At 44.2% G+C, this 26,372-nt stretch overlaps 1 protein-coding gene across 4 annotated transcripts in view; it reads left to right on the top strand.

Moving 5' to 3' along the window:
• PTH1R (parathyroid hormone 1 receptor) overlaps window positions 1–25,820 on the top strand; it is a 124,945-nt gene extending 99,125 nt beyond the window's left edge. For all 4 annotated transcript variants that reach the window (XM_080579504.1, XM_080579505.1, XM_080579506.1 and 1 more), the window contains 6 exons: window positions 5,543–5,603; window positions 7,534–7,600; window positions 10,904–10,998; window positions 12,932–13,073; window positions 14,313–14,354; window positions 15,098–25,820. In XM_080579504.1, the coding sequence (XP_080435630.1) occupies window positions 5,543–5,603; window positions 7,534–7,600; window positions 10,904–10,998; window positions 12,932–13,073; window positions 14,313–14,354; window positions 15,098–15,460 (770 nt within the window). In that variant the 3' untranslated portion in view covers window positions 15,461–25,820. The remainder of the gene's footprint in view (window positions 1–5,542; window positions 5,604–7,533; window positions 7,601–10,903; window positions 10,999–12,931; window positions 13,074–14,312; window positions 14,355–15,097) is intronic.
• Window positions 25,821–26,372: the final 552 nt, after the last annotated feature.

Genomic DNA, 26,372 nt, shown 5'->3' with positions numbered 1-26,372 from the left:
CATTTCAGACGAGAATGTGCTTTTTGTTCACTTCTGGCATTAGCTTTGGCTTGCAAGCAGTTATGAGGTGCTGGTAGGCTGAGGACAATAAAAACACTGCCCACGGTTGTCTGAAGCATGTGGACTGGAAGGGAGAACAGGAAACATATTAGATGATCCTTGAGGATGTAACTATGAATAATGGGGTGTAGGTCTACAAAGGAGCTTACAGCAGGAAAAACCTGCTCAGAGGCATCAATGGTTACCTCTAAACTATATGGCCCAGGAGTATTTCCCAGTTTCCAGGTCCAAAATGCACCTGGCCACATCCTGACTGCATTTGAGGGCAAGATTAATGAGTGCGCCACACCACCCCCGTTCCAGGGCATGTCTTCTTCCAGAAGAAAAACCAAGTTTTTGGGTGCTGAGTGAACCATGGTATAATCAAAGGCTTGGATAACCAGGGCATAGGTACCCACAGTCTGGGAAAAGCCTTTGGACATATTAAGAAAGTCTAGATACGTTACACGAAGAAATATTAGGCAGGGCTTCAGGAAATGGATGGCAGGCTACTATCGTGCTTTGCCACTGTACATAGCCAGTGTCCCTAACAATGGATCTCCAAGCAAGCCAGATGATAATGTAAATCTGAGTTTATGGAGAATTGCACTTTTGGTCTGTGAGAACATGCAAGTGATTCATCAGTCCAGGACGGTCCAGCCTGCAGGACTCTCTCCAGCTTTTTTCCTTCCACATTGTGCTTACGGGGGAGCAGGAGCCCAAAAGCTCCTTTCTAACCTCATGTTCAGCTGGCACACAGGACAAAAACTGCTGGTGCTGCCCTGTGACAAAAACAGGAGGTGTTTTGTAATGTCGAATGTTGGTAATGTCAGTCCCGAAGTGGGCATCCATCTCTCAGGTAAAGTCCCCACCAGCCAGTAGGTTTTTGGGGAAAATAAATAGAGATATTCTGGAGACAGAGAGTTTCTTACCTTGGCTGCAGTGAGAGAGGAAAGACTTTAGATATCAGCTCTTTAAAACAAACAAGCAAACAAACAAAACCAAATAAACAAACAAACAATACTCCACACCCTCTTCCAAACTTTCAAGCTACATAAAATGTGCTCCTCAGAAAATGGCACTGCGCTGTATGGAGCAGACTTCAGGAAGCAATTCCCCAGAGCAAATTCTGGAAGAGAGAGAAGCAGTTGAAAAATAATGCCATATGTTTAACAAGAAAAACCAACTTGATGCTGCTAGTAATGCAGCCAAAGGAAAACAGTCTAACAGGCATGGGTTCCTCTCATTAATTCTTCCAACCACTGCCAGAGTATAATCATTTTATCAGAGCAACCACAAAGCTGAAGTCACACCTGTCACAACACCAATCATCTGTGTGCTTCCAAAAGTTTGAGGCTGCTTAATTTAAATTCCTCTGGAATGAGAACATAGGATCCCTCCAGTTGCATTTGTTTTTGCTTTGTTTTGATTAGCATGATAATGTACACACACACACCCGCACAGACGTATTGCTTTGATAGCTTTTGGGCACTGGAAAGGGCATCCCAATCCAAGACCCACTGGAGTCAGTGGAAAAACTCCAGTTCCCTGCAGTGGGCACTGGATCCTGCCCATACCACAGCAACAAATGACAGGGAATCAGTGATAAATAATTATGACATTCCACATAGGTATAGAAAAGACATTTGCCCCAAAAGCTGGGATTTTTTTTTTTTTTTTTGCTTGTGCAACAATAAACAAGGGACGATTTATCCTGCCTGGAAATTTCCAACGTGGGGGAAGCAAAAGTCACCCTGCAGCAGCTTATTTCCAGCGGAAACCAGTACATACAGTTATTCTGATGTCAGACCCAAAGATTTTGGCTGAGTTTTTTTCAGTCCACATCCTCACTGGCACAAAGGAGCAGGGCTCCGTGCAAGTCCGCAGCACCCTTCTTGCAGTTGCAAAGGAGGCACCGATGACAGACAGGAACTTATTCCTTGCCAGCACCCAACAAAAATAAATAAATAATGGTATTATGGGCAACAATAAATTCCCCAGCAGACTTCAAGTTCCTTGCAGCTGTTTTATGAAGGAAGTCTAAGAAGCATGACCAATAGCCAGAAAACCCAAGCTGATTCCACTGGCATTTTTCCTTCACACCACGTTAATTCCCCCAGCTGGACTGCACTGGCTTTCTGCTACGGTGCAAATGAGCATTGCAGGGAGACCTGAACGAGACAAACAGATCCACGTGTTGTTGTCAGAGGTGCTCAGGTCCAAAAACCCATGATGGGAAGCCCTGCATGGTTATCTATGCAGAAATCATCCTTGCCTGAAAGCATTCCTACCTAACATGGCAAGAGGTATATATGTGTTATTGGTCCCATTTGATATGAGGAAACTGTGACAGAGAGGGGCTGAAAAAACACTCCCTGTAAATTCAGAGAGGTGTTCAAATAGCAGGGAACAGAGACCAGATTTCTCCAGACCTACATAAGGTCTTTATTCATGAGCTTTATTCTCCTAGCAGGCGCTTTGCAACTGCCTCTCTTACTCACAGCTTTGACACATGCACGGAAGGCACTTTTCCACGTGCCAGGAGACGTGTGCAGTGTGCCAGAAAGGCGTCAGAGCAGAGCAGGGGCTGGGATGGCCACTAGAATTTGTGCAGCTTGAGGTCTGCACTTTTTCTGGCTGATGGGGTGATGACAGAACCATAGAATTTATCGGTTGGAGAAGACCCTTAAGATCACCAAGTCCAACCACTCCCAAGCCCACCACCAAACCACGTCCCTAGGCACCACATCCACACGGCTTTTAAACACCTCCGGGGATGGCGACTCCACCACTTCCCTGGGCAGCCCGTTCCACGCCTGACTTTATAGCACCTGCATTGTACACACTGTGTGTAACGACTGGAAATGCACAGCGCATACAATGTGGATTCTGTAGAAGTCGCTCACGGCATCGCCGCCCGGCGGGGTTCGTCCTGCATCACGCTAGTCGTGCGCGTGGCATTTGGGGGAGGACGAGCATGCGCCCACCTGCACTCGCACCCCTCTGCACATACAACCGCCCAGGAGGTCACGGGATATTTTGGAGGCTTGCTTTCCTTTTTCTGGCAGGTTGGCCAGATGCATTTAATCACGAGAGGCTTTATTCCTCAAAGAGCTGCATCCTCTCAGGCATCTGCCTGTTTCTGTGCATCTTTACGTTTCTAACTCTGAGGTTTTCTGGTTAATGGCTCTCCCATCAGTGGGTGCTGTGAATGCTCAGCAGTAGGATTGTCCATCTCAGGGCATCACTTTCGTGTGGAGACACCAGCAAGTCAATCATCACCCTCTGAAAGTAAAAGAGGTGCTGGAGGGAAGGCTAAGCCTCCTGACCCTGCATTCAACAGACTGGCTTACCAGAGAGGGAGGAAAAAACTGAACTCTAAAAATCACCTGGAGGCCCAAGCTCTGCATGTTGCATTGATGGAGAGAGAATCTAAAAATGGGGCAGAGGAAAGGGAGGGGGAGGATTCATTCCACATTCCGTAAATTTAAGAATATTTATGACTGTTCACACTGAAAATAAGAAGCACGTTAGAGAGACAGAAAGACAAACGTAGCAATAAAACCGGTGCCAGGAATTCATTTTGTGTGTTTTGCAGAAAATGTCAAGGATCCTTTTCCTAGGCTTGCCTGCACAGAGTGAGGTGGCAGTTGCAGAATAAATACATGCATAGATATAATTATTTTCTCCTGTATGTGTTATTGTTGCTAGGAACCTTTAACACAACACAGGATTAATAGGAATGGGAATGGTGTTCTTTATGAAATATAGGACAGGCTAGGGAGGAACGAGTATGTGTCAAACACATCCAAATCTCTGAAATAATCCATCTTTCAAAATTAGAGCTTCACCATAACGGGTGAACATCCACTGCCTACGGGCAGGCAGCAGGCACCCGAGCCTCTGAAGGCAGAGGGTGTAAAGGGGAATATGACTGCTGCTATCAGTAGTTACAGCGTCTGAGCCTCGGGTAGCTCAGCCAGTCGTTCGCAGCACGCACATATTTTTCATAGATGGGTGATTAGCAGTGAGAAGGATATAGATGGTGCTTGTTGCAATAAATCATCACCTTCCCCAAGCCCTCAGCTTCAGCACGCTCACGGGCTCCCGGTGCAATAGGTTAAGTATTTTCTATCCAGTGCCAGCCATTGCAGGGAATTGTGAAGCAGGGTGCATTCCTTATAAATGTATCTTTGTAGGCAGTGCTGGTCCTGAGTGAGGCTCTGTGTTTAATTATTTATGCTTTCTTATATTACCGTGGCATTTAAAGGTTCCAAGCAAGATAACGGCCCCGTTGTCCATGTGTGTACGAGACAGGCGTCCCTGCCCCACACCCCAGCTCAGGAAAGCGTCCGTGGTCAGGAAAGCCTTTAAGCACTCTAATGAGACTTAAGTGCATGCTGAAAGTTAAGCGTGTGCTTATGCACGCCGAGCCCCAATGAGCTTAGACTGTGAACAGCATATTTACAGTCGTCGGTGATAAATGTCGCCTTTATTTATTTTTTAATTTTTTTTTTCACCTGAAAGGGGTTATTCTTCTGGAATTTGTGGAAGCTACTGTGGATTTGATCCTGCCTTTTAAGGGAAGCCAGTAGGGGACTCAGTTGTACAAATAAAGCAGAACTGGACCCTAAAAAAATAAATAGAATATTGCATTTGGATATTGGTGATTCTTTTACTTTTTTCAGGGAAAAGATGATGCCCAGTGTAACTGTGCTGAAATGAGATGGTTCCTTTGGGAGTGAACCTTGGGCTAGAGCATTTTGCAAGTATTACCCTGAATTCCAGCATTTGTCTGCTTCATGCAGCAAGTTTCTCACACTTTACAGAGTTTTTTATCCATCCAGGCCAGAAAAAAATCAAAATGGAGTAAAGAAAATTTGTAGAGAGTTAGGACCTATGACATACTCAAGGCCATTTTCAGGGTGATACAGTCTGAGCCCAATTCTAGGCCCGCTGTTCCCTGAAGCCAAAGGAAAGGAACAAATATCTTAGGAAAGACACGTTGTACAAACCCCGTCTCTGTTTCGAGTTGAATCATTTATTTAGAGCAAGCGGCAGTCACCCAGGTTCAGGCCCTACAGGCCACGTCCCCGTACACCAGTGCCAGAAGTCAGGCACAGGAACATAACCATTTGTCCTAAGTCCATGACCCTTGAGCCAAGACCAAGAGGGCATCTCCAGGAATGGCTTGGAATGTAGCTTAAGCTTAAGCAAAGCAAGCTGCTCCATTTTGAAAGCCAGGAGACTTTAGTAGGGTGGACATGTCCAGGCCATGCCATTTGACCTCCATAAAACACTCCCTTCCAGTCCTTGGTTTACCATTATAGTGTTCGGACTACAGAAGAGATAAAAAGACCAAGATCAGGCTTTAATAGGCCAAAATATGCTTGAATATTTAAAGCTCCTTCTTCCACCTTCCCCTATCCTTTTCCAATTGAGCTTATGCAATCAGAGTCCTCTAATTCCCCTGCTCACCCCTTTGATCTGTGTTTCTTTGCAGGTCTCCCTGCTGTATTTGTTACAGCATGGGCCAGCGTGAGAGCCACTCTAGCCGACACAGAGTAAGTCCTGTTGGGTTTCCTTTTCTCCCTTTCAGTGATACCTTTGTGGGGCTTTTTGCATAGGTGACTTTGTGGGTGAATCAAAAGGATAAAAAGAACCAAAGAAAGCCAGAATCAATTCCTACTATGAAATTAGCAACTTTTTTTTTCTTTTTTCTTTTTTTTTTCTGTTGGGGGTGAAGGTTAAAATGGGTCCAACTTTCCTGGCTTTGCTTTCATTATACAGAAATTGATTATGTGAACACCTACAGCTGTTATCCCTAGGGCTGAAGGAGCTGTTTCACAGCCAGGCAGGGGCAGGAATGGCTTGAATCATGAAGGAATGCCCTGCAGAGCATGGGTAGAGATCAGTCATTCCCTGCTTCTTCCAGTAGCCGAGCTGGAAAGCCCTGCATGAAGCTGGGAGGCAGCAGGTTCAGCACAGCCACAGGAGGTGCTTCCGCACTGAGGAGGCATGAAGCAGAAACTCCTCGCTGCACGAGGTGTGGATGCCAGCATGTCCTTAGGATTAAGAAGCATTTGTACAAACTCATGAGAGATAAATTCTTCCAGACGTATTAAATAGTAATGTTCTGGCTCAGGAAGCCATCCTGAACTGCAGATTGTTGGAAGAATATTCTGGAAAAATGTTACTACCTTCTTGTCTGTTTCTCCTTAAATATCACTTTCTGGCTACTGTAGAAATAGGATGCTGAATCAGCTGTTTCTTTGGTCCTATACAAACACCCTGGGGCCTCCTATTCTTGCATCAAGCTGAAGAAAGCATCCATAGCAGCTAATCTTCAAGCCCAACACAACCGTGTTTGCCCCCCAAAAGCCCAACGTTGACCACAAGGCAGGTTTCACCTACACACAATGTGCCATCAAAAATTTGGGGGTCCCAGGCAACTTTTCCAATGACTTTGCCTAGGAAGAGACTGCGTTGCAAAGGGGAGAAAGCCAAGCTCCAGGCTCAGAAGGACCTGGTAGCACAGCTACTGGAGGATGACGCATCTGCATTGGCTCAGGCTCATCCTCGTACAGCCTTTCAGTCAGCACTGGTGGTTTCTCTGCCCCTGTCTCGCTTTCCTTGAAGAGTTGCCTGGGCTGTTTGGCCCACGAAATGAAAACTGCAGCTGCCATGGGGGCTGTCTGGCTCAGATAAAGAAAGGCCTGTGGCAGTCCTCTCTCTGTGGTTGGAGAGAATTCAAACAGAGTAATTAACACTGAGTGACCTTATTCCATGGCTGCTGGAAATGCCTGGGAGGAAATAGTGTCCAGCCCCTCGTCAGCAGATGGAGGACCGTAGATGAACATCCATGCCACCAACAGTTCGCCCTTTCAGTCCTCACTCGGATAAGGGATGGAGATGAAAAGAAGATAAAGACTTTTATGAGGCATGTCTGGGTCTCACTGTGACTGCAGGGATGAAGGAAGCACAGGATCTGAATGTAGAAAAATAGAATTATCCATACTACCACATACTCAGACAGAACTGATCCCCAGGCAAAGTCATGCAGGCTTATTCCAAGGGGTAGCATTAAACTATTTCAGCCAGTGCAAAACCCAGCACGGCCTCTCTTGTTTTCATGAAAACCAGATTACTTTTCGTGTAGGTTTCTCTCTTAAAGAGGTGAAGAAGAAGTGGAAAGGAGTGGGTTCCTGCCCAGAAGGGACAGGTCTTGATGACTGTGGAAAGAGCTGTTCCACCATCTGGAGAGCATAACTTTAAATGCATTTAACAGGGGTTTCAGTTTTGAATGGTGTAACAGCAGGAAAAAGGGCTCCTTTGGAGCCATGGGGATTGAAGGCAAGGTTAGATCTAGGACTTTCCAACCCAGCAGGCTTTGGAGGAACCCCATCCTTCGAGGGTGGATTTACCCAAGGAGACAGCGTGTCTGTTGCTCCTCGTAACCAATGATTTCCTAATGGGATCTCAATCTCTTCTCAGGTGTTGGGACTTGAGTGCTGGCAATTTAAAATGGATTATTCAGGTGCCCATCCTGGCAGCTATCGTGGTGAGTACTGGCTGATTGCAGCGGTGGGAGGCTGCATTTGATGGTGCAGGCACAGTGCAGAGAGTGGGGCCAGGCTACCCTGCTCTAGTTACCTTCTTAGCACAGCTCCTGCCTTAGGCGTGGAGTCTCAGCATCTCCAGTTTAAGGGTCTTATTTTTGACCTGTCTATAAGTTCAACAGCTGCATACAGCAGAGGGGTTTATGTGCAGCTTTGTTTTGCTTAGGAGAGAAAGATGGCACGAGCTAAGACCCTAAAATCATTAATGAAACAAACATTCAAGATAATATTGCCAACCCATGAGATACTGAAAACCCCCAGGGGTCTTAACACATTCTTACCATGCGTCTGCATTGGGAAGCATTGTGATTAAGTTCATGAGAGACATTTGGTTGGTCAAGTGTTTGCTTGAACAGGGTCCTAATTAGCTTGAGAAGTTGCTTTCACAATTTTCAGTCATTACCCTCATTCCTCCTGTCTTTCTCTATGGTTCTCCATTACTCCATCTTCTGATAGTTAGGTAAGTGCAAATAAAAGAGCTTTTCCACACCCACATATCCTAGCTCCCCATTACATACATCTAGGAGTAGCTGAGCGGAGTCAGTAAGAATCTCTTTATAGTCTTCAGAGGGTTTTGCATTAAGCTCTGTGTACTTTGCACTGACTCACAAATCAGGAGGCCCTGGAAGAAGATCAATGTGGTGAGAAGAAAGTCAGTCCATCTGCATATAAACAGCAGGAAAGTTTCTGAGGTGAATGTGATCATATGTGCGATTAGGTGAGCTGCTTTGGATTTGATGGGTTTTTTTTCTTCTTCAGAATTTCCTTTTGGTGGAAATTCTCCACCTGGCTCTAGTAATCAATTCTGCACCTTGGAAGAAACGAATCACCAAGCCCACAGCGTGGTCATTGGAAACAAAATAGTAGGATGGAGAAGAAAGTTCAGATAGTTCAACGAGATGAATGCCAGCAACCCCATTGCATTTAATTTAAAGCCCAATTAGCAGAGGAGAAAGAGCTCAATTGAGGCTTGCCCTTGTAAAAATAATGTTTCTCCATGAGGCACTGCTGTGCTTGTACCTTGGCTATTTGCAAATGCAGCTATTTATCATGCAAAAATATTCTGTGGGTTGTTTCTGTTTAATTTCTGTGGGTTCATATTGTTCACTTGGCTGCCTTTTCAATTCCCACACTGGCTGGTCATATGTTGCTGGACTAAGTTATGCATTTTCTGGACGTACTTGCAGAGAACTTGAAAGCTGAGGGGCTTAAAATCCCTCTGCTACGTTACTAACTGATTTTATTCAGTTGTCTGGATTTCTTTTAAACCTTAGCACGTTTCAGGAAAAGTGACAGGAGTTTCCCTCCTGACTATGATAAGGTTGGACATCTTCAATTTAGTCGACAAATGTAGAACAAGATACCACAGTTGAGCCTTTGAAGCTAGAAAAACTCATATGAGAAACAAAGTCTGCTTTTTTTTTTTTTTCTTTTCTTCCCCTTTTTCTAACATTGGTTTCCAATGAAAATGAGTTATATGCCCCAGGCTGTGTGCTTCTCTGCCTGTCGGTCTATCCATCCCTCCCTTACAACTCTTGTGCCAGTCAGTAAATTCCAACCAAATGTAACTAAGGGAATGGAGTTGCATAGATGTTAAAATCCCACAGACCTCATGAAAACAGTCAAATAGATACTGGAGAGAAATTCTACTAATGCCCCTTCACTGGAAAGGGCGTAGTGCGACCTTACCCCTTTTTAACACAGAGGAGAGCTGTTCGAAACGAACTTGCACCTTGTTAAAGGAGAAAGAATCCAACCACAGAAGACAAAGCCATAGCAAACCAGGCCGTGTTCATTCAGCTGCTCAGAGAACTACTTGTTTTAACAGTGAGGATAATTAGCCATTGGAACGACTTACCAATGGTTGTGGTAGGATCTCCGTCATGGAAACACTGAAACCCAGATCTGCTGTAGTTCAAACCAAAATGAATACAAGGAGGTCTTATGGACTGCGTTTTGCAGGAGATCAAACTAGAGGTTCATAATGGTCCCTTCTGGTGTAAAACTACAAGCCTGTGTGTGGCATGGTAATTTGTTTCCTTGAAATGCTGCTACACTGGTATCTGAGAAGTCAAATGACTGCTGCAAACCCATAGACGTCAACATTAGCCCAGCAGCGTGCAGCCTTCTCGTAGTCTCACCATGTCCTTGAGAGTAGGTTTGTCGGGGGCAGCTAGGGTTATAAGCCTGGCCCCAAAGAAACCAAACTCCAAGGACATTCAAAAACCCAGGAATCTCCCAAACATCTCCCCATTTCTCAGCTCTGTTAAGTATCAGTGTAACCGTGAGGTGTCGTTACCTTATGCAGCATTGCTCACCGTGGGCGTGTTCCTGTAGGACTGGGTGAGCTTAGTTCAGCAACTGGGTTCACAGATATCCCTCCCTGTAAAGCAAAAAGATATTTTTTCTGCCTGTTGTTGCTGTCCCTACTGTCCTTATCTGGTCCACACCTAACACTCCTCTAGAGAAAGCTTGCAGTAGATGTACGACAAAAGTTTTATTTTACTCTTCTGTGGTCTTGATCTGTCATATCTAGCTATGTCTACTCTGTCTTTCATGATGCAGGTTGATTGTTATTCTTTCCTTTTGCACATGGAAATATGGAAAAGCATCTTGCTAATGCTTCTCTTAGCCTGAGGGGACCTTAACATCAGGTTGGCTGCAAGGGACAATATAACTGAATTTCACTCTGCTCCCTGGATCCCAAACTCAACTTAAGAGGTTTATTAGGCCATAAAAATGACCCATATCACTGTACAGTCAAGTAAGCCAAGTAATAAAGATGATGTGAAAAACACTGAGAGCTGACTGCGGTCCAAACCTTGAAATGCCTGGTAACTGCTGCCTTGAATACTGAGGTTATATACACTTGTCAGGTGTCTACTCACCACCTCCTTGCTGTCTTTCAGTCTTTCCCTATCTCACAGCGTTTTTCCATAAGGGTCTCATGCACAAGGCAGCCCAGGCTGGCTAGCTCAGGTGTCAGTGTTTTAATCTGGATGCCTACCCTTTCCCAGAGGATGCCATTCCCTTCTCCCTCAACCATTCTGGTTAAACATGGCTGGTGTAATCCCACCACTCGCTGGGTTTTTCCCAGGGCAGCTCATCCCTGCCACAGGAGGAACACCTCCAGTTCAGACACAAGCCCCTTGACTCACCTTGGGGGAAGCACAGACTGAGCAACATGAGCATTGGCTTCATCTCCTCTAACAGTTATTCATTGTTGTTTTTTTTCCCTCTTCCAGGTAAATTTTATTCTTTTTATCAATATTATCAGAGTCCTAGCAACCAAGCTACGGGAGACAAATGCAGGGAGGTGTGACTCAAGACAACAGTACAGGTAAGTCACAAACCCTCCTCGGTTTGGGGACAAGTCAAAGTCCCTGTTTCCCTCTTTGACTACAGAGGGAGCCCAGGGTGAGTGGTTCAGCTGCAGATACCTACCCTGTAGACACTTAAAAAAAGGTGAGAAGAACACCATCTTCTGAGCCTGATAATGCGGAATGAATCAGCAGCTGTTTAAAACTCCCCTAAACCTCTCCAATCCAACTCCGGGGACCTGCCTCATAGTAAAGAGAGGAGCTCAGTTCCTCCAGCCAGTTAGGAAGTGACTGTGCTGGCCTTGAACCAACAGTGCAAAAATAAAAGCATTTCTTGTGCTGTTGAAGCCCCTAAAACTTGTACCGTTTTATTTATTTCTGTTTATTTCCCTCCTGTGCTTTGTAAAACTTGGTCTATTTGTTAAATCTGCCCTTCAGCGGGTGCTTCAGTGCGTTTGCTGAAATGAAAAAAAAGATTCCTGAAACTTTGCTGGAAATCTGGCCTTTCCTTGTTTGTTTTGTTTTCCTTTGTTCTGCCAGCTCTTCTCTCTTGATAATTTAGGATATTTGTAACATGGTCAAAGCTGGACAGAAAAAGCAGATTGCTGAGACACCTCGGCTGCTCGAGGGCTCCCAAGGCTTCTCCGAATCCCTTCGGCTGGACTCACCAGCAGAACACATGCAGAGGGGAAGAACAGGGCAATTTGGGCTGCAAACCATGAGCTCATTGCTACCATCACACTCTCCAAACACAAGATGTTTCATTTGAATCAGGAATGATATTTGGCTAGAGAACACATCTCCGTTTTCCTTTGCTGCCCTGTCAGGGCTCTGATTTATCTATTTATTTATTTATCCCTGGCTGAAACTTGCTATTAATTATGGTTTGGATGGGGCCTGCTCCTTTTAATGTTTTAAATTCCCTCAGTGGTTTCCATTTGCTGGACAGAGGTGGTACCAGGTCTTTCTGGTAGTGATGTCCGTCCTTCTCAATAATTGCCTGCACTTGGTGACTTGCTGTAACTCTTGGCAGTGGGTTTAATCCTCCAATTAGCATCACTTCCAGGCAAAGCTGGATCCCTCAGGAGAGAACCCAGCCAAGTACTCAGGGCTTTATTTTACCTCCCTCCTACCCCCTGCCATAGGTCTTGTGCTGAGATGGAGCTTCTCCCTCAAAACAGGGCTTTCCAGGGGATACTGCAGTCCAAAACGCCTCCTAGGAGTGGTGACCCCCTGCTTACCCCATACTGTGACATCCACTTCCCCTTGGTATCTAACATAATTCTGCTCCGAAATGCAATTCCCTCTCCACCATTGCACAGAACGCACTAACCCTGGGTGGATCTTTGCCTCAATAAGAAGACAGAACTGCAGAATTACAGAAATGTTGTGGTGAGCAGGACTCCCTGGAAATCATTTGGTCCAATCCCCCTGCTCCAGCAGGGCCAGCTGGAGTAGGCTGTCTAGGACCATGTCCAGTCTTTAAATTCAGAAGCAGAATCACCCTTTAGGGGCAAGGGAATTTAGAGGCTGGGACCCGGAAGCAGCAGTGCACATTTCTTTCCAGTCACTCTTCCACCTTGTTCCCATGTTCCTGACCCAAAATAGTGAATGGTCTGAGGCTGAGAAAGAAGTCTTGGTGTCTTCACCTCCAGTACCTACAGCAGCATCTCATGGGGACGTGCATATGAAGAGGGTTAGATTAGCATACCACAACATGCTGGGGGATGGATTGGGTTGTGTCACATGCCAGAAGAGAATAAATGGCTTGAAACTGTGGGTGGACACAGAGCCTGTGTAAATGTAAGCTATCCAGGACTAGTGAAGGGGCATGTTGAGCCATAACGACATTATGCATGACAGACACCCAAGGTATGAGGTGGACCAGCCTGGCTGGAAGTTTCACTCCATCCACTGACTTCCTCTGTGTCTTCTCTTTCCTTGTTCCTACAGGAAGCTGCTGAAATCTACCCTCGTCCTTATGCCTCTCTTTGGCGTTCACTATATTGTTTTCATGGCTATGCCATACACAGATGTGTCAGGGATTCTTTGGCAAGTTCAAATGCACTATGAAATGCTGTTCAACTCTTTCCAGGTATTGTAATTGTTAAACTATGGGGACAAACTACGAGAATTTAAACAGAGGGAGGAGGGAAATGAGAGTGCAAGGTGTTCTCTTTGGAAACAGGGTTGTGTTTACAGCATGCCAGATTTCATTCACAGGGTGATTTGACAGTATTTTAGCAACAAGTATGTTTTATATTTGCAAAATACAGTGTAAAAAGGATCAGTGTGTCCAACAACAACAACAACAAAAAAAAAACATTCCTGTTGAAAGATACCTTGCCCCACAAAATCTGTGTAGATCCAGGATAGACATAAGCTGGTAGAGATCCACAGAGACATGTTGTTTCAAATTAGCTTCCAATTAGCTTATCCCAAGCTGTCTCTTAGCACTGTGAATGGATTCCTCAGTTCAAGGTTTGGGCAAAAGGCAGGTTCAGTTATAGGACTGCTCCTGTATAAGTCATAACAGCAAGAATATGCAACTCTGTACAAGCAAAGCAGTGTTTTATAGCCACTGCCCACTCTTCCCTCAGAGATTAATTTTTGGCTCACATGCAACTACCTATCATCATGGTCAACTAGTGTGGATGATGGAGGTGGACAGTGGGTCTGCCAGATGAAATTGTAAGGCAGGTGGGGACAAAGCTTGCATACATGCACTTCCACAATTCCTGCTGGGCTCAGATGGGAACAAATACCAGGTGACCTCACCAAGATCTGGCTGAACTGTTGACCAACAAAAAAGATGTGGATGGTTTTCTCACATCTGACTGCTTTTGCTGCTCCCCCTCAGCCAGTTCTGTCCAATGTACAGGCTGCCCCACTTGCAACCAGGGCTGAAAGAGTCCCATCAGGGCCACCTCCTGTCCCGCAGCAGGATCAGCTACATGTAATGCACTGGAAATGTTTATCCAATATGTTCATAAATACCTCTAGTGAGTGAGACCCCACCGCCTTCCCAGGCACTCATCACTGTCTTAGGAACTTTGCAAAAGATCAAATCAGGAGAATAGATGTGTTACGCAGAACATGATCCAGAGGGTGTATATAGTCCGTTTACTTTGTCAATAGTCTAAAAAATGGCTATGTTCATCTGTCCCTCATGCACTACTAAAAAGAGCAGTGTTTCCTATCCATATTATATAAAGCAAGTTATAAACACCACTGATTTCAGAGGAACACAGGGATGCTGGGCAACCCCATTGGGGTATTAGATACTCAGCTGCAGCCAGATTAATATTAATGTGTTATTTCTTCTTCCTTCCAGGGATTTTTTGTTGCCATCATATACTGTTTTTGCAATGGAGAGGTAAGAGTCATCAGCTTCTTAATTATGTCCCACCTTTGTTAAGCTAGTTCCAAATGCAGATGGTAAGGTGGATGCACATCAGTGTATCTCCTCTTAGTCTAGAGACGCAACCCTGTTTTGCACTCACTGAAAGATCTGTCCATGCACATAGAAAGTTCGTACACTTATTTTGGTCATGTAAGACATACAGATCAATCTGTCATCAATAAATGAGCTACTGGAAGTAGCTAATGGGGGGAAAATGTGCTTTTTTTTTTTTTTCCTTTTCCCAGCACAAGTGCTGTTTAGTGCTGCCTGATATTAGATCTGTGGCAGAAATAAAAGGGGATTGATAGAATAGCTGTCTAATCAGCAAGCTCTTTTTTTAGGCCAGGCTTTGTTGACCCTTTTATTCTGTTTCAAGTGACATGCTTTAATTTTCAGATTGCTTTTGGGCTGTCTTTGTTCCCTTTAATTCCCTCTATGGCTGCATGCTAAAAATCTAGGTGGTCAGTGAACGCACACTGGAAAGAACAGAATTACTTTCATGGCCCAACATAAGGTTTGTTTGGCCTAAGTTTATGGATTTTAAGGGGAAATGCAACTACAGATATGTTCCTTATGTCCTGCAGCATAAACACAAGATGTTCCTTCCAATTTTACCCTCCAGAGAGTTCTCCACCCCTGTGGATAATACATCCTGCTGATGGCTCTCTGTCCCCCTCTCCTTCTACTCATGTTTTTTTTTCCCCCTTGTCTCTCAGGTCCAAGCAGAAATAAAGAAGTCATGGAGCAGGTGGACATTAGCACTTGACTTCAAAAGGAAAGCACGAAGTGGGAGCACAACCTACAGTTATGGACCAATGGTTTCCCACACCAGCATCACAAATGTAGCCACGAGAGGGGCACTTGCCCTCCATCTCAATACAAGACTTATACCAGGGACACTCAATGGACACCGGAATTTACCAGGTTATGTAAAAAATGGCTCTATTTCCGAAAACTCCATGCCTTCTTCTGGACCAGAGCAGTACAACAAAGACGAGGAGTACCTGAACGGCTCTGGGCTTTATGACGGAGACAGACCCACAGTACTTGTTGAAGAAGAAAGAGAGACAGTGATGTAAAGAGAGGAGGAGAAGAAGCAAAAGGATGAGAAAGGTTCCTGGAGAGCATTTAGTGGGCAAAAGAATATCAGGCCACGCATCAGATGCCAAGGATTTCCATACAGTTTCTCTGTTCGGTGGAACGAGAGGTTAAGTTATATGGGAAAAAAAAGTGAGCCACCAATGTGGCCAGTGGTTGATCACACACATATATTCAGTGATCTAAGTCTCCCTGGTGATAATGGGGGCAGGGCTGTCCCGAGGGCCTTGCTACCTGCTGAACAGAGATACTGAGAGTTGGCGAGGGAGGGTTGCACCGCAGCACGTGGTCCTTTCACCTCTTGGAGAGCTTGGTCAGCTGGGGAGGGTGGGAGTCTCACCCAGTAGAGCAAGAGTCTTGCAGGGAGCGTGCAGTGCCATCTTCTTGCAAGGGTACAAAGCCACCCTGGGCACCAGCATCTTCGGTTCAGTTTGCTCTTTCCTCTTAAAGTCTGTCTGGTAACACACACGAGACCTACTCGGGGGGCTGTAGCTGCCCATTGTTGCAGCCAAGAGCTCAGCATGGACGGGTCGGTACAACCAGCTGCCTGGGACATGTTCTTCCCTTGGGTATTCCCACTGCCTGCCAAAATGTTCATCTGGAGTGGGCAGAGTTAACAGCTCATGTTGCTAGATGCAGGCAGAAAACCATATTCTCCTTTCTCTGACCTGAGTCCCAGTAGCAAGCCAGAAACCAGTGCAATTTTAGGATGGAAAATGTGGTTATCAGAATGTGCGAAAATGTCGTTCTTCCAGATACAGTAGTGGAGAGAGGCCCACCCTGACTGCTCCCAGGCGGGCTGAGGCAGGGAGGGGAATTTGCTTGTGATCTTCAGAAGATCTTCATGAAGCGTGTGTGCTGGTGTGTGTGTGGCTAAAATCTGCTCAGAGGGTAGCTAACTGAGCCCTCCCTGTCTGTGGATGCTCATGGAAACAAGCTTTGGTCATTTTTTTTTATCTTTAAATTGATGCTCATTCTCCCCTCTGAATTTCTTGTTTCTCACTACTCCATGCCCTCATGAGGAGAAAGACTCCTTCAAATCCGCCTGCATCACCCAGAGGCATGAGATGCTGGATACAGCCAGGCAGACCTGGCTTGGTTCTTCATGAGAACCAAGGGCAAAATTTGCTGGACAAAAGCACAGGGATTGCTCCTAGATGGTCACCTTCTGAGCATCTTTCCCATTCTTAATGGTGGGGCCATTCAAAAGAGCCACACACACACCTATGTACACCTGGCCACTGCCTTAGCTGGTGCCAGTGAGTATAAAACTTCAACCAAAGCCACTGAGTTTGCCTAGAGATGCTCAGATGAGGAAATGCTGTTGGGGTTGCCTCCGAAGGGAAGAGAACAAGGGAAGGCCTGATTCATACATCCTAGAGATGTATGAAGAGAGAGACTAGGAATATTTTGTGCTTGTGCAGAGTTTCCCTTGCTGGTGGTTTTTGCAAGGTGTGCCAAAAGGTCATTTTCTGACACACCTCATGTCTTCAGCAGTGACTAAAAGAGATACAGCCGTTGTTGACCAACCGTGCTATGTGTTTAGGCCATTTCACGCCAGCTGAGCATTAGCAAAGGGTCTCTGTCCGTTCTGAAGCGCCCAGTACTGGGAAATTAGGAAAAGTGACCAGATTTCCTATTGCAGCAAGTGCTTCCTCAAAGGAAGGACTCTGGCTGAGCCAGCCTGGATCCTCTCTTCAGAACCTGTCATAAAGTCAATATTCACTTCAAGCTGTCCAAAAGTCAGCACCTCATGGTGTTTTGGGTTTTGTTTGTTTGTTTGTTTGTTTGTTGGTTTTGTTGGTTTTTTTGTTTTTGTTTTTGTTGTTTTTTCATATTTCTTTTTTGCTTTCTTGGTAAATTTCCATTACCTGAAGCATTTTCACTCCCCCTTGCTGTTATTCAAATTGAATAGAAAACAGGCCTTGGGGCAGTTTGCAGAAGTCCTTTAGGATGCAGGTGGAACCTGTAGAATAGCCTGTTCTCTATCCTGGTCCTTTAGATATGCTGCTGGGTGGCACCAACCAGCACCTCTGAGATACATCCACTGCGACTTTTGAGTACGTATTAAGGACTAACTTCCCCCAAAACTCTGAAGGAGGTCAGGAAGAGCTGTTGAGACCTTGACTCTGCTTTCTGTGTCCCAAATTTTCTTTAAGCAGCCTCTCAGGTTAGGATCCAAAGCCCAGTGAAATCAAGAAACAAACCTCCTGCCCTTGACATCCCTGGGTTTTGGATTCAGACCTGGTAGGGGATGTGGTGGCTAAGAAGCAAGCCTCTGTAAGGCATCAAAGCACCTCTCAAACAGTTGCAAACACACATGAGCCAATCTTTAAAAGCCAGTATTTATTTGTGATGTTTGTTGGGTTTTTTGTTTGTTTGTTTTGTTTTGTATCATTAGAATAAGTCAAAATTTTTCATAACAATTTAACACCAATCGGCAGCTATTGAAAGGACAGGTTTTCATAGCATAATCTTTTTTTCCTGCTCTCTTATTGTCACTGTTGCTATTATGAACAACAATATTCATAAGAACAATGCTAACAATGTTATTACAGAGAAGTTAGGTAGCCTTGCCAGAGAAGTCAGCTCTAGTGAAAGCTTGGCATGGAGAGCTAACCAGCTCTGCAGAAATCTGGGTCAGCCCAGCCATGCTCGCTGCTTGCCTTTTCCTCACAGATTTTGGCATGGCCTCAGGAGGGAATATAAAGGGGGCAGAAGTTATCACCAGTTGGCTGTCAGTGTGTACAGCTGCAATATTTACCATCCTGTGTGGCTGAACCACTGATAAGAGAGAAGCACATCGAGCATGCTGGCTCTGGCTTTCTATCCATCTAGAAGTATGTTGTGCTTAAATCCTCCAAGTAAATGCAATGACCTTCCTGATTTTCTCACTCAAAGATCACTTAGCATCATTTCACTGTTGGAACAAAGAAAAAGAAAAAAGACCCCAAAAAAATCACCAAAAAAAACGCTGGTGACTCACTGTTTACTTCTGCTTGTTACAGACACCTCAAGATTAATAACATTTGACAATCACTTAGCAAAGTTCAAGGAATTAGCAAAAACCATAAAATTATTTATAAACAAATACAAAACCCCTCGTAAACTGAAATGCATTCATCACTGGATTATTTAGAACAAATGCTTAAAAGCTGATGATAAATGGAGATTAAAAATTACATGCACAAGGGGAAGAAATCTTTTCCTGATCTTTTCAAATGCAAATCATACATAATAGATTCTTTTTTCTTGGTGTTTCAATATTCATGAAAAAAATTCAAAGATGCTTATACCAAAACTGGGGAATAATTCTGCCTTCAAACTCATGACAGACTGTGAGGCAGACTGTATATTTGTCAAAGTCTGTTCCTATCTGTCCTGTGCTGAGTGCTGAGATTGCAAAAAGTGTTGACTGAGTGTATAGGCCGTGCTTTGTCAGCTAGGGATCCAAGGACATCCACCACTGATTCTCTGAAACAGAGAAGAAACCACAATTTGCAGTTTGAATTTGTGCTGGAAGGGCAGGCAGAGTGGTCCTGCCAGTGTTTAGCCAAAAACCTCCAGATTTGGAGTGCAGTCACCTTCACTTTTCTCCATCACCAGGAGATGTAGGCACTTCTCAAGGACAGTTTATCCCCATCCAAAGGTCTGAGTTCCCCTGGTGTGACAGTTCCCATCCTGTCTGATTTACTAGGGCAGATACAGAAAAATGCCACCAAAAAAAAAAAGAAATGGATGGAGGAGGATAGAGAGCAGGTGGCTGTGGAGTCAGGATGCAGCCAACACTTGGGTAGAGTTCACTTTCACAAACTTTCACAAACCCACCCTAGGAGGAGGCAAAGGCTTGGAGGAACTGGTTGTCTGTATCTTTCCAGTTTTTCTTCTTCCAGCTCTGTCAGCTTTGTGTCCTTTTTCTTCTCATCCTGTAGAGCATCTGGCTGTATCCTATAGATCCTCTTGCTTCTCTAAGCATGCTGGGCTGGCCCAGGCCAGGCTGAGCACTGCAACATTCCAGCAGACTGGATTACATGGGGAGGGGTCTCCTTGCCCACCTTTTGGGTGGGTGTTCTCTTCTTCAGTGCCACTGAGGTGCTGGGTTTGGGCAGGGAATCTCACCCCCTGGCAGGTTCAAGTCGTGGTACCCAGCCCAGCATCTCTTCAAATAGCAGCACAGTCTGCTGATGCTCCTGAGTCCCTTTTCCCTGGATATGTGCAGATGAGTGTTTTTAAACCTTCTTTAAACTGGTTTGTCTTGTTGCAAATGAGTTTATGTCTTGTCCCATTCCGCACTGTTCCTCAGCTCTGCTCCATCTTGTCCAATACATATCAGAGTCAAAATATTGACAAAGTTCTCCCAAAAACTGAACTCTTCAGCCAGGGACCGGCATCGTTTATTTGTTTATTGGTAATTGGCTGAAAGCTGCAGAACATCCACAGTGTTGGTAAGAATTTTCCATTTTTTTAATTATAAAAATACATTAGGAGTGAAGATCTCCAATTTTTATTCCTGTTTATTGTTTTGATGAATTCAATGACTGGCTTACAAATTTTTAAACTTCAGAATCTGATCTTCTAAAAAGTTAAGAAACCTCAGCTATCATTTTTTTGTTGTTTGTTTGTTTGGTTTGGTTGTTTGTTTGTTTTGTTTGGTTGGTTTTGTCTTTATTTTTTCACTGGCTGATTTTTCTGTACAACTTCCACCCAGAAATGAAAACTTCAAGCAGAATTACTGAGGATGAGGAAAGTGTTCAGTATCTCCCTTAAGTCATCTGGATTTCTCATTCTGTTCAATCATTCTTTCACCTGAGATAGGACTGCATGAAATGAGAGAAAGCACTTTAAGAGTTGGCATTTAAGGGAGAGGTTGCATGAACCTGTGAAGTCCTTTTGTGTCCAGCACTGCTTCTTATTAGCATGGGTGCGTTTTGCACCTATTTGTGCCCATTGCCCATGAGTTTGCTACAGACCAGTCCGTACCTTGTCATGGAAAGTTATGGGGCAATAATGTGGTTCACATCCTCTCTTTCTGGCTTCATCCAGATTTTATGACATTTTAACTGTAACAGGAGGAAAAAGGAAAAAATAAAAATAAAAAAATGAGGCAGCATTTTCCAGCCTTTGGGGTTAAGGGTTTCATGTCTGTCTCCTCAGCCATGTATCCTGTGTCATACATGGACATTACACTGGTGGCTGCAAGTTGTAAATTGCTCAGCATGTGAGGAAGCTTTGTTTTAAGGCCATGAGCAGGTTAAGGTAGATCTTCACCATGGCACTTTCCAGCTGACAGCAGCTGCTGGGGGAGAAATCATGTTGCACTTCAAACAGGTCTAGGGAAATTATATATATATATATTTTTTTTTTAACAATCTTTATGCTGGAACAAGTTTTGTGTTTGATTTTTTTAATTATTATTATTTTTACTTCTATTGCTGATGAGTTGCCACATTCTCCAGAGTAAACAGAGGACATATATGATATTCCTGGCCAGCTACGGAGCTTTTCAAGAATCCAGTGTCACTCTCCAGACAGAGTAGATTTTATATCCCATTCCTCTAGGGTGTCCTGAAATGAGAAAAATATTAAATTGTAAAGGAAATGAGTTTGCGAAAGACCCTATAAATAAATTTCCATCATGGATTGGCCAGGTCTGTCTGGATTTGCCTGGAAAACATAATGGTTCATAAATTGTATAAGTAAAATAAGGATCATGTCCATCTCTGTGGACATTTGTTGGAAAGCAGTCCTCCTGGTTTTGCCTACAGAAGTGAAAGGTTGAGCCCCCTGGACAACAAATTCTGTTGGCCCAAAGGAACATGTTGTTTTGAGGCAGCAAATCCTGCCATTTGTACAAAAGTTATTGGGCTTACCCTGTTCCATCCAGACTGTTTTTTTGGTCTCTCATAAAATCAGAACTCAAGCTTAGCTCTTAGCTAAGGGTGGGATAGCAAAAGAAAGCAGAGGTGAGCTGTTGCAAAGACCAGTGATTAACTAAACTGTACTAAAATAAAACTTCACCATTGTGATGCTAAAAACAAACAAACAAACAAACAAAACAGCTAGGAAACATTGATTTTTCTTTCACTCACAAAAAAAAAAAAAAACGAATACAGGTTGGCTTTTTTTTCCCCCCCAATAATGATCCATTACCTGATCAATTGAGCCAGAAATCTGGGCTCCCTCGTGTTTCCATGTGCTCCTTGGGATGCATGGAGATAAACAGAGATGTGACTGAGAACCCACCTGTGACCAGCTTCTGGTCATGTAAAACTCAGAGACATCAAGCCCAGCTGTACCAAAAACAGTGACCTTGTTCTGGAAGTCTTGGCCAGAAATATTGTTCATGAGCTTTGTTTAGTGGTTAGCCACAAGTTTATTTGCTGTCTATATATCAAGCCTCATAAGAGGCAAAATGTGTCCTAATCAGGGTATTTCTTTATTCAGTGCTGATCGACACCTTCACTGGCTGCTCTTTGGCCTGTAGGTGTTTTTTACAATTTTAGAGCAGGGATCTCCTACTGAGAGTCCAGCAGGTGCAGGTGAGCCTGAGACGTGGGCTTTTGGCAGTGCTAGCAGACCTCACCTGAAGCATTAGTCTGGGTTGTGGTCCAGGTCTGCAGAGAAGACAGGACCAGCAACCGTTTTAGATCTTTGACTCTGCTTCTCTTTAGTGGGCAGAAAAGGCCACAGGAAGGACCAGCAGAGTGGACACCCCTGTCCTTCTATCCCAAATTCAAGTTTGTTGGGGTCCTTCTCTACACTTTGCTCCTATTTTCAAACCTCGCCCTAGAAAAGAACCCCCTAAATCTCACCTAAAGAACTCAGTCAAGCATTTCATTTTCCATTTTAACTGGATGCAGACTCAGGGTTTTTTAATGGCTAGAAGCCAATCTCAACTCCAAGATTCAAAACCAATCTGGAACATCAGGAGGGGAAAACAATTTGCACAGATCGGCTGCACAGCACCCTAGTCACATCACATCCATCACACCGGGCTCAGAGTACAGGCACCCTGGCAGAGCTGAAAGGTTGGTCTGCCAAAACTGTCTTTTGTTCTCCATGAATTTTTAAGGAAAGAGCACAGAGAGTAAGAAAAAGACTTGCTGTCTTTACTCCACACTTAAGAATGATTATAAACAATAAAATAGTCATAATAGGTTATTTTTTGTTTGGTTCATCACGTTCTGTTGAATGCTCTGATGGTTTCTGTGCAGTGTCTGGTGTTTTGGCTTTTCCTGTGCGGAAGGAGTTCTCTGTGGTGGAGGGAATAGATATAATGAGCGGACGGAGTCATTCAACGCCAGTCCCTAGGGCAGGACAGTTAGAAACAGACCTGATGTTGATTTTATGTTCATTGGCAGAAGGCAGGAGCTACTCCACTGAAGTTAATTGAGTTAACTCGGTCGAATGCCAAGGCAAAACAGATCTGAATCTAGACCACAGTTCAAGACTCATTTACAATTTGCATAATGGAATTAAAATAAAGCTTCCAACTGTAGCAACAGAAATACTCTGCTGAGAATTAGACACTGGGTTTGCTGTTTGGGATTAAATAAAATGACACCCTAGGCATCAGCCATCACGTAAAGCAACCGTGTTTTATCTGTGCCTGTTCAGATTACTCTATTCTCCCCATGGCCATACACTGTGGTCACTTAGCCATTCTCAGCTATTTTAACTGGTAGAGATTTTTCTTAGCTCCTTCTTTCTTTTTTCTTTTTTCTTTTTTTTCTTTTTTTTTCTTTTCTCTCATGCTTGCATGGGAACTCAGATCCTCCAAGTTTTCACGCCAGCTTTCAGGTTTCATCTAGCCCCACAGTTTACAAAGTTCAAGATAATATCAACATTTTGCTAGAATTTGGGAAGCAAGTGGGAAAAAGAGTGTGAGAAGCTAATGGAAGTCATAGGGGAGCATTAAAAGAAATATCAAATAAAGTTCAGTGAAACCTTTCCCACGGGCCAGGGAAAGGTTTGCAAACCTTGGCACAGCATTTCAGCCTCCAATTGAACTTGCTCATGTTTTGCTCATAGAAGATCTTGAGACATTCATTATGACCTGCAAAGCTCACATGATGTCTTTCCAGTGTCTGGGGGCCCGGGGTTAAATCTGGCACACTGCTATCAAATATCCTCTTTTACGGTTAATTTAAATTTAATGCTCTGGTCTGCTCAGGTAGCTTATGTGCCCTTCTCTAGGCTGGTCCATTCGTGCTGCTTTGGGGCACACTTGCAGAACTGTTCCTTGAGCTGCCTTTGCATGGGTGGTGTGTTACTGTACCCATCTGAAGCTGTCGCCAGTTTGAACACATCTCCTGATGGCATTCAGCACTGATGGGTAGCAACGCCGTGTTGTAAAGGAGCCAGAGGCAGCGTCTGCAAAAACAGAGCACAACAAACTTTGTCCTAATTCGGAATGGATTTGTAAGACTCCAGTGAGGCAGGGCAGGGCTGGAAATCAGCTCGGAGTCTGGCACACAGAAAAGGGGCCAGGAACAAAAGAAAAGTGAAGGAAGAGCTGACCCAGATGAACATCAGTAACCAGGGAATCTTATAAATCTGGCTTCTTTTCAGGCAGACCTCCCTGTCCAGCACAGATTTAATAGAGGTGGGCTCTATTGCACAATGACACTTTCTCCTAAACAGGGTATATCTTGAAAGAGCAAATGAGGGATTTAACAAAGTCTGTGCAACTTTCTCTTTCCCTTCATCCTCACCAGCACTTTTTCATTATTTTTTTTTTCTCCCTGAAAAAAAAGGATACATTAGAGCAGCCTCAGCACAAGGACCTGATATTCAAAACCATTTCTCCTGGGTCCCACAGAGTAACTTTTACCTCTGACCTTAGCAATTGTTTTCTTGGCGTATGAACTCAAGAATTTGAAAGTATTTGATTATGTTCCTCAAACCGAGGGTTACTCATTCTGGGCAAGCAATGTGGTGGGCAACAACACGGATGTGCTGGCATCGATATGGAATGAAATCCTGACCCCATGAAAACCAACATCAAAATGCGTGTTGATTTCCATGGAGTGGGATTTACCCTTAAATTCTGAGGAGGAAAAAGATAATGATTCAAGTAAATGACCTTACCCTTCTTCTGTCCCCAAAACCTTGTTTGCCACCCACAGTTCAGGGTGGCTTTTTGTTTTAGATCAATAGAACTAAGAACCAGAAAGCAGAGATCAAGTGGTAGAAGATGGTCTGAACAGCCAGAGTCTCCTCTCTCAAAATACTTCACGAGTGACAACATTGGGCTTTTGTATTGGGGTCAGCTTCTACATGTGGGGATTTAGGACATGGTATCTTGCTAGAAAAAAAGGCACGGGATTAAAATATTTGAGATGGATGGGATGAGCATGCACTGGGTTTCCAAAATGCCTGGGCCTACGTCCTCTGAAATAGAGATACAATAACCACATGAAAGACTACTTAAAACGAGCTTTAATGAAGGATGTTCTCCAAACAGAGCAGACCTCAGGTACCTAAAACAGAAGACAAAACAATGACTTCACCAGGAAAGCAGCATCTATTTAAATCAGAGCATTACAACAGGCATGGGCCCTTCTAAATATAGAGCTGGATGCTTCCTGCCAGGCTGAGCTTTTACCTTTTAATTTTTCTCTGTCTAAATTAATCACTCTTCCTTGAGGGCTGCAGGGAAGGATGAGCAAGAAGCCATTTGCTGTTGGAGGTGAAATGCTCTAAAAGACAGGTTGTGTCAGGTAGAGCTGGTGGCAGAGAAAGGCGGTTGGTGGCAGAAGAGGAAGGACGGGTGTATCCAAGCATCGTCTCCCAACCCCATGTTCAGAAACACGTCGATCTCTTGCCATCTGCATGAGCTGGGGCATGCACGAAGAGACAGACCTGCTGCTAAAACTCCTTGCTTCTTCTCAGCAACTTCAGGGTGACCAAGCCATGGTGGCGATTGGGTGTGGGCATTAGAAAAAGGACTCAGCCATTCCTAGCAGTCTGCCAAGCTCTGTCCGACGTGTCTGTTTTGGGAATATTGGCTCCTTTTCTTCTAGTGTCAGCAGGAGGGAAAAAAGTTGGGGTGTTTTCTTCCTCCCCACACACAAGTAATTTCACTGAAGTGGTTTTGTAAGACCTTGTTTCACTTCAGAAGAGGGACAAGACTGAAAAGCTAAAGGACAAAACTGTGATTTCTTTGTATGTGTTACGAGGACATTGCCTTGTGTGTGTCATCAGGCAGACATTTGGTTTACATTCCTCCACTTCTGCTTTCTGTATGGACCAAAGTAATGAGCGGAAAATGACAAACCACAGATGTATGTAAAAAAGGGAATTAAAATAAAAAGAAATCTTTATTGATTCTCATAAAATATCTCTTTTGTGTCTTTGCCTGTTTATGGGCCTCAGAGCCTCTAAAATCCTTCAGGAGCACACATAGATGGACGTGGGCTAGACGTTCCTCTGTGTTCATGAGGAAGAACCTTCCTGAGATCCTCCAGTTCATTGTGGATTCAGAAAGATGGGAATGATTTATGCCTGTGGAAACCCTTTGGGAAGACCTTGCACAGGGTGGCTTCACAATCCTTAAGTTTGTGGTTTTCAGACGAACAAACCTGGTTGACTCCAATCTTGTTTTCCTGCTGAGCAGCATCTTCTAGAGAAATGTTAATTTACCTGCTGAAAACCCTCTCCTATGCACGCTTTAGCTCTAAGACCTTCAAAAGAAGAAAGTTGGTTTATCATAGATGAAATTTAAGGCCATTCTTGTTCAATGTGTAGTCATGGCATTTCTTCTGATGCAAGCATGCTTTGCACAGGAGGAAGAGCTGGTCAAAAAATGCTCCTGTCCCTGACATTTAGCATAGTGTGTGTATCACCACCCCAGCAGCAATCACATTCCAGTAATACTTTCAGGAAAACGTC

Source organism: Anser brachyrhynchus (assembly GCF_964034855.1).
Source record: "Anser brachyrhynchus genome assembly, chromosome: 2".
Taxonomy (NCBI): domain Eukaryota; kingdom Metazoa; phylum Chordata; class Aves; order Anseriformes; family Anatidae; genus Anser; species Anser brachyrhynchus.
Note: the sequence above shows the minus strand (reverse complement) of the source record. Positions and strands in the feature narration are given on the sequence as shown.